At 35.0% G+C, this 9,478-nt stretch overlaps 1 protein-coding gene across 1 annotated transcript; it reads right to left on the reverse strand.

The window, feature by feature from the left end:
- Window positions 1–700: 700 nt before the first annotated feature.
- Window positions 701–9,221, reverse strand: LOC139843982 (pyruvate kinase, cytosolic isozyme). The gene is made up of 3 exons (XM_071834172.1): window positions 8,831–9,221; window positions 2,399–2,860; window positions 701–1,845 (listed from the first exon to the last, which is right to left on the reverse strand). The coding sequence occupies exons 1-3, from the start codon at window positions 9,080–9,082 to the stop codon at window positions 1,033–1,035; spliced, it is 1,527 nt and encodes a 508-aa protein (XP_071690273.1). The 5' UTR covers window positions 9,083–9,221; the 3' UTR covers window positions 701–1,032.
- Between the last annotated feature and the right edge of the window lie 257 nt (window positions 9,222–9,478).

Here is a 9,478-nt window from a genome sequence, read left to right on the forward strand (position 1 = left end):
TCAAAACAGTTGGCGTGAAATTGCTGCCGAATGCAGTGTTATAGATCGCATATTATTACATGGCAAAATTGAGTTTATAAATGGTGCAAAAATGGTAAAGGGATGCGGTGATCTCTCTCCTTTGTGCTAAAGTGAACTATCAGTTGATAGAGATGGGGATGAGATCGAAACCGGTACCAACCATACCGAAATTGAAAAATCTCGAAATTTAAAATGCACGATTTCAACATACAGAATACGGACCAGATTTACGAAAGCGGAATCGGTTTCGGTTTCGTTTGGTACTGGGTTTTTTCGGTATTATATCCTAGGGAGACGAGAATTGACTTTCGTTGATTGATATGTGAAACTTCGTCTATATCATTTGCAACTATACAAACAAATATTAAAACAGTTTGTGTTCGTTAATATTTATGAGCAAACATAACCACAGATATATTTTTTTTTGAAAACATTCACTTGCATAAGTGAACCGGATAAGAAAGTGATGCACGTTTATTAATTAGTATCCATCTTCGGTTTACCGGTACCGAAACCGAAACCGAATCCCCATTGGTTCAGTTGACATCAACATGAGCAACATCATCATTACCCAATCGCCTTATGAAGGGTATCAAGAACCATTACCCAATTGCCGTTCAGAAAATTGAGGGGTATCAACATCTGCATCAGGGTCATATAATGGCAATGAACATCATGATGTGGAACATGATTACTAGAATGCCTGTTGGCTCGTGTAACTTACATACTCGTTTTTATGGGTTTTGTTACATACTAGTGTACATCAATAAGTGTCACTAATGACCCAGTTCGACCAAAAATGTCAGCCTAATCTTGGCAACTGTAGCCTTATGTTACATAAATGATAAAAAAAAAAAAAAAATTAAGTTCATCAATGATGGAAACATTGACTTTAGCTCACTGTAATCATCCATACCGACAAAACGGCAAAAAAAAAAAAAAAATACATGTAACAAATGGTAAATAAACACGGTGATCTCTCACCTTTGTGCTCACGCGAACGATTTACATTTACTTGACGTTCACAATCTTGATAATGGACGCAGTTCCAACGCGATGTAGCGCCACAACTGCATCACCTTCCTTGCAGAGTCCTTTGACTTTCGCATGCTGCAATGCGAACTCTAGTACTTCTTCAGTTGACTCAGCGTGCGAAGCCCTAGCGGACCCTGCTGACAAAACCGGGACCAAACCCCTGAAAATAAGACTATGCCTAGCAGGGGTTTCATCACTGCAAGACCAATCAAACGAGTCGGTCTTGATTTCAGGAACCACTACAGATAATATAGGCATGCCTGGTCTATACTTAGCCACCAGTTTTGCAGTACTTCCTCCTCTGGTTAGAACCAAAATGAGTGTGGCTCGTGATGAGTTTGCGGTTCTGACTGCAGCCGAGGCTAAACTTTCGAGCGGGCTCATGGGAATAGGTGCGTTTGCAGCGATTCGTTTGAAAACGTCTGCGTAGTTGATTGTGTTTTCTGCTTCAATGCAAATCCTGGCCATTGTTAGGACTGCGAGTTCTGGGTAGGCCCCAGCTGCGGTTTCACCACTAAGCATGACACAGTCGGTCCCGTCTAGAACAGCGTTTGCGACGTCTGTGGCTTCGGCTCGAGTTGGTCTTGGTGATTTGATCATGGACTCTAACATTTGGGTCGCGGTTACCACTGGTTTACCTTGTATGTTGCATTTGTAGACCATGACTTTTTGGGCTAAGAAGATCTTTTCGATCGGGATTTCCATTCCTAAGTCACCACGCGCAACCATAAACGCGTCGGAATTGGCTAAAATTTCATCGAAATTCGCAACGCCTTCTTGATTTTCGACCTATCAAGTATATCATAAAATTATGTCAATAAATCATGTGTGTTCATGGCGGTTTCTAATAAAACGAACAATTTTTACGGCTTATTTAAGACACTTGGTTTACTTATATCTCTATAGAGATTAAACATAGCCAGAAACGCCACCTACGGTGCGTTTGATAAAACTGAATGTTTAAGTGTTAAATGGTTCATAATCGGAATGATCCAAAGGTGCTGAATGAAGTTGGTTCCAAAGGAAAATAACATGTTTGATAATCGTTTTGATGAACAATGTGAACGATCAAGAAATACATTATTAGCCTTTTGTATGAACAAAAAACTATATAGTTTTAATAAATGTTGCCGATATAATTTAGAGATGATATTGCATAATATTTTGGAGTTTAAAGTTAAGAGAATATTTCAACTCTGAATGGTTCACTAAACCATTCAACACATCATTCAGAGCTGAATGACCATTTAGTTAAGAGGTAATCAAACGCAACCGTAGTTTTAGATGAGTCAAAATGATCACCCGATAAGAATGGCACAAATCAATATGATGTCAAACATACCTTCGACATAAGAAGGATGTTCTTCGCGTGCTCACCCAACAGCTTTCGAACCTCAATCAGATCTGAACCTTTGCGAACAAATGACAGAGCGATCATATCGATCTTGTTAGGAACACCCCACGTGAGAATATCTTCTTTGTCTTTTTCGGTCAAAGTTGGCAAGTCAACGATGACTCCTGGAAGATTGACGTTTTTTCGCTCACCAAGAACCGCAGTGTTCTCGCAACGACAACGAACCAAACCCTTTTCAGTGTCGCAAGAAAGAACGGTAAACGAAATAGTACCATCTGAACATAATATTACACTCCCTGGTTTAACATCATAAGCTAACTTTTTGTAGCTCATACAGATCATCTTGTTGTCACCTTTGATATCATAATCTGTAGTGATGGTGATTTCTTCACCTTGTTTCAGTTGAATGGGCTTACCATCTTTCAGAAAACCAGTTCTGATCTCTGGACCCTGAAAACATATACCAAATTGTGACACACATTTTATGCTAGAAGGATGGCCCAATTATGTAAATATCAGTAAATTTGGGAATAAATGAATTTTCTAATGAATGTTGTTAAGGTGCTAAAAAGACTTGTACTTATTAATAACGTTAAGTAAAAGTCAACATTAAATGTTTTGTACAACACATTAATACATTAATGTACCTTAACGACAACTCTAGAACCGTCGATAAAAAAACGCGTGCGGTCAACTGTAGTTTATCCAAATTTATATCAATGTAATGCATGTTTAGTATATTTGTAATAACATTAGATACACCTGCCATTTGTCACAATCAAAGTATCAATAAGAAGTATATTTTGGTAACGTTTTATTTACCATGACCCATAAGAATGAGGGAGTGATATTTCCAACATTAGTTTTACTACTTCCACCTAAATTTACTATACTGTCCTTAAATTATGTCTTACACAATTTTCTTATTTGAATTTTTTTAAGGACATTGTTGGAAACAAGCATGAAATGATGGTGGATTTATCAATTTGAGTGTTGGAAGTATCATCTCCCGAATGAATGTGTTTATTTTAAGATTTAACAAGAATAAGTATTTCACTCGGTATTTATCAAAATTTTATATAATGTGTCACAATAATCATCCGAATTTCAGAGAATGGTTGTGTTTTAATCCAAAATATACATCCAAAATTCATATGATGGATGTGTAAATTAAAGATTTAATAAATTCAGGCGAAATCATACAACTATAACTAGTAAACGGTTGATATAAAATCATCCCCGAAATTTCAGGTGTTGTTTGTTTTTTGAAAGATGTTTTTGTCTGAAAATATGCGGACCATGTCTGTAGAGAAGATGTGGCCTGAAGGTCTGTATGCTGAATATTGAAGATTATTTATATTTATGCTTGAAAAATTACTTTTTTTAACAGCGGTATGGGATCACCTAGGGGGACTTAACCACCCGCGCGTTCATCTCCCGCAGTTGCATAAACCACCCTCAACTGTTGTCTAGGAGAAAACTCGGGCCAATCCGAGGGCATGGGAGGTAAAACCCCCTCCCCCACTACCCCCGCAACGCGATGTGTGGGGAAGGCACATTTGGGTGAAATTCAAGAGTAAAGGGGCACCCTTTTGTGTAATGTTGCACCTCACGGGAATCGAACTCCCAACCTCTCGCTATGAGAGATAGACTACTACCAGATGAGCTACAACACAAGGTTTGTTTGCATTTTACTTAATTTTGTCTGCGGCACTGAGAAGCACATTTATAAGTCTGCGAGTTTACAGATACTATATGACATTATTTTATCTTATGTCTTCAGAAAAAAAAAGTCTGCAGTAAAAATATATGCGTACGTACATAAATAAGACATAATAAAATCTTCAGACCGAAAAACAAATATTACCTCAAACTCATTACATAATAACAAGAGTAAAGAGTAAAAATGAGTTCTCTAACTTCTCTTTTAACTTAATTAATAATATATCATTTGCAACTATGTTTTTACTTTTCAGGTTTACGGGTATATTTTATTGTACGTAGTTATAGTCAGTGTTGTAAAAAACCCGATTACTCGCCGATTAATCTCCGATTAATTATTTTTATGAGTAATCCGTTCCGATTTCCAAAAATCCGTGTAATTGAATGGTCAACGTCAATTGATGGGTCTAAATCGAATTTGGTAACCAAGTCAGTTAAAGTAAAAAACGGTTACTATTTTAACATGAATATAAACTAAAACTTTATAGGTTTGAAGCAAAATGAACATTTTTAAACAATTATGTTAAAGTTTATTTTTTTATTTATGAGGTTTTTCCTATATTTACACATATAATTTTTAAATTTTAATATTTCAATGTATACAGTACAATCCGATTAATCCCTGATTAATGACAAAATTACATGGGGGTCCCTGTGGTATGTTCATAATTACAACCGGAGTCCAAAAGAATTTTTAACTGTGGTATGCACTTGTTTCATGGGGAGTCCAAATTGCTAACATACGCTAAAAACTCTGTTAAATCTGTTCACATGCTAGGCATGTGAGGGTATACCAGTCATTTCATTATTATCTTACAATTTACCCTGAATTATCTTTTACCCTAAAACTAAAAATAGGAAACCCACCACCGTCTATAGACTCAATACCTTAACACTTACTCCGTAACACCTATAAATCCCCAAACCCACCAACAAATCCCCAAACCGGTCTCAGATTGCACCGTGAATACGGGAAACACCTCGTCGGAGTATGCACAAACCAGTTGCAGGCGTGAGCTTCAGGCGGAAGATAATTATTACGACCGCTGTTTGTTCCTACCGACGATTACCACTTGTTTTCGTACGGAATTGATGGGAATGGAGTGGCTACGAGCGTCGATCAAATGATTTAAGTGATTGAGATTTTCAAATGTCGATTTGAGATTTTCAAATGTGGGTTTTGATCTATAAAATACTTTTTTGGTTTTAATCCTTAAATTTGTCTCTGAATTTTGTTGTTGTTGTTGTTGATGAGCGTGGATGATGACGATGAAGATAAAATTAACTGTTTACAAGGGCTTAAACTGTTTCTAGTTTTTGCAACAGTTCACCCGTCATCCATTTGTTTTGTTTTTCTAGCTGCAAGTGAAGATTAGATAAGTTGATAAGCAAATTAATTACGCAGAAGCACATATTCATGACTTCAAATATGGAGGTTAGTTCATCATACAATGATATGATCTATTTAAATATTTACCAAATGTGATTCTCTTTACTCATGTTTGGCAATCGGCACTTCTAGAAATCTATTTGCCCAAAATATTTCTGCAATTTAAACATAATATATGAATTGATATTATTTCTATAGGATCGATGGTAAACGCTAGTATAAAGGGTTGTTTTGGATGGTTTGTTTTGATTGTGCTGTGTTTTAGGGTTGTAAACTGTTAAGGTAGATAGATTGTGATAATAGATGAAGGTTGTTTATGAACAAAATTAGGGTGTATGATTTTATTGATAGATTGTGATAATAGATGAAGGTTGTTTCTTGTTCGATTCAGCAAATATTCAACCACCATCACATCACCGTTGCCGGCGTATTCAAAGAGAATTTAGGGTGAGAAAAATGGCGATCAATTTAGGGTGAAAAAAAAAAAGCAAAAAGGAATGAGGAAAATTTAAAGGGTTTCAGAAATTGGGGAAAGGAAAGCGAACGAGAGGTCTGGAAGAAATGGGCTGAAGGTGGGCCAGGATGCATCTAATGTGAGTTTTTTTTCAACATGACCATTTTACCCTCATCTGCACTGCACATGACAGAATTTAACGGAAGAAATTGACAGACGTTACCAAATGGACTCCTCGTGAAACAATTGTATACCACGGTGACCCCCCAAGTCGAAATTTTTTTTTTGGACTCTCGTTGTAATTCTGAACATACCACAGGGACCCCCCGTGTAATTTTGTCCCGATTAATCTCTGAATTGCCGATTAATCTTTCTAAAGTCCCGACCGATTAATCTCCGAATAGCGAATTTTGCAACCATGGTTATAGTTATTAGTATTAATTAACCCTTTAACCCTTATATACTAAATGTGGTGATAATGTTTGTAGTTTTAGTTTTATCGAATTGTAGTTTTGAGTTTGCGTTTACATTATAAACGGCTCCTCAACTTCGTCTATATTTACACAACGACCCCTTAAGTTTATACTTTCTCAGGGGTTAAAAGTGTAAATATATAATTTTACTAAAATAAAAGAAACTAATTCCACTCGAATTTATAACGGGCCCTATCTTCTCGCTCGGTGCGAGCTAAATTTTTTCGAGACCATCGTTCAATCACAAAAAATCTTTACGAACCCAACGAGACTAACTATACGCGAAACGGACAATTTTCAAAAAAACGCTAAACACAACGACAACCCGTATCTTCGCGCTCGCCACGAGTTAAATCTTTTCGACGGTAGCGTCAGACTCGAAATAATTTTATGAACAAAACGAAATTAACCACGTTCGAAACGGACACTTTTTAAAAAACGCTTAACACAACGACAGTCCGTATCTTTCTGCTCGCCACGAGTTAAATTTTTCCGACAGCACCGTTACACTCGAAAAAATTTATTGAACAAAACAAAACTAACTACATTCGAAACGGATACTTTTTAAAAAACGCTTAACACAACGACATCTAAAACGACGCTTAACACATGGGCCGTGTTCCCCTCCGTAAATACACAACGCTACGTTAAATATGAATACGCAGCCCGAAAGCCCCTGCCCCAACGCGCGGGCCGGTCCGGACTAGTTATTATTATTATTATTATTATTATTATTATATATATATATATATATATATATATATATATATATATATATATATATATATATATATATATATATATATATATATATATATATATTCTGTTTTTCTACGTAATTGTGATTGGATTGGATACATGTTTTTAACTATAACTATTGTCATTGGTTGATAATTTGCATACCATATTTGACTTTATAAATTTCATTTGAAAACAAACAAAAGGTCAAAAACTTATAAAGACCTAAAATTTCATTTTCTCATTAGTAAAATTTAATGATGTGTCGTATGCAACTTGGCTGTCCTCAACAGGGACATTAATATTATAAATATCCCACGGAACAGAAGAAAATTATTGTATTCAAAAGGTTGAGCAATACAGTACTAATGTAAGATTAGTTAGTACCCTTTCGATTAAAATATACAGTAAAAATTAGATCTTCTAGATTTGCATTTTATTTTAGTTAGATCTAAAGATGAGCCTAATTAAAATAAATATAAATTCAGTATAAAATTATCTTAATTGAAAGCAATTATTTATATATGTAATAATTTTATTAATAATAATAATTAAGATTTAAAATGTACAACAACAATAAAAATCAATCACACATAAATGAAGTATGAAGAAACTAAGATGTACACAAATTTTCTTTTATCCTAGAATAAATGACAACATATATAAAAACCTAACAAAATGTTAAAAGAGAAAAATGATTACAAAATTTTAACGACCAATATTCTACCTTCTTAAGTAATCCAGAAATAAGAAAAAACACAACATATAGAGAATCAAATAAATCACACTTTTTCATGTGAAGGAAATGTATTTTTCGACTTTATACTTAATTTAACCCCAAAAAAGCTTCTAACAAAGACCCTTCATTGATTTCTGTGGAGGAAACTTAAACATCAAGTCTTCTACTTTTTGGATCAACGTCAAGTCTTTTACAAGACACAGAAATTGTTATATTTCAGGGCAATTTGCCATTTGAACAACATATACATAGTATTCTCTAACTTAACTCTATAAAATTAGGGATGCTAAACCTGGCCCTAAGGGCGAATTGCGAATCGGGACAGGTTAAATACAGCCCTCTTCTTGGTTTATGACATGAAAGAAATAGTGGTCTACAGTTTAGACCCATCTAAGTAAGGTTCAATGGCGATCTAGTCCGGTCCTAAACCAAATTGATCCGAAGACATTGAATCTCGGTTCAAGATCACAACTGTTCTAAACCAGCACCCAATTGGGACACCAAACACGAGTGTTATCTCGTGACTGTTTCTGACCATTTGGCCACCAAGATGGTTACACTAAACTACAATACTTCACATTATAAAATTATTACTTCAAAAGAAATCAGTGACTACCAAAACCTCAAAATCAAGAAACTTAACCAATCAGATAGCTGATGATCAATTGATCACACAAAGGTTCTATCTTCAAATAGTAAAAAATAGAGTCAACTCTATATACACATATAGAAAGGTTGATTTTATAATATATTTTGCCGTTCTAAAAAAACAGTCAACTCTATGTACACATCACTTTATTAACACATATACTCCGTATATATGTAATATATAGTACTTACTAAGCTTTTTCATATATGCATAAAAATCTACAGATTAGTAAACACGCTAGAAGTTATGACTTACTTTGGTATCAAGCATAACTGCACAAAGTATGCCAGTATTATCCATAGCTGTATTTAAGTTATCCAATGTTTCTTGATGATATTCATACGATCCATGCGAAAAGTTGAATCTTGCAACGTTCATTCCGGCTTTCAACAACTTTTCAACCATTGGAACCGATCTTGAAGCCGGTCCAAGAGTACAAACAATCTTTGTTCTTGGTCTCTTTACACCTATTTGTTGCAAACTGTAATCTGTTTTCATTTGATCCATTTTTTTGGTTGTGAATTGATTGGTATTGTTGTTTGGATCAAATTTGATGTTTTTTTTTCAGGGATTGAAATCTGAGATGAAGATGCTTAGATTTGGATGAATGATGTGTGGGATGAGTAAATGAAAGGGATGTAGAAAGAGTTGGGGTCCATTGAAATATTTAAAATTAAATATTACTGTAGTTTTATTATAGTGTCACACATGCTTTGATGATTCATCATCTCACAATCAGATCTGCCAACTAGAAATGTTTAACTTTATGGTTTAATAAAGTATTTCGTGTTTAGATTATATGGATCCGTGTCCCATATCGAATCGAGAAAAGAAATTAGAGTCTCTAAGATCCAAGGTTGTAAAAGTCGCGAGTCGGGAACGCATCGGTCGAGACCTAAAAAG

The sequence above is a fragment of the Rutidosis leptorrhynchoides genome, chromosome 4, assembly GCF_046630445.1.
Source record: "Rutidosis leptorrhynchoides isolate AG116_Rl617_1_P2 chromosome 4, CSIRO_AGI_Rlap_v1, whole genome shotgun sequence".
NCBI lineage: Eukaryota > Viridiplantae > Streptophyta > Magnoliopsida > Asterales > Asteraceae > Rutidosis > Rutidosis leptorrhynchoides.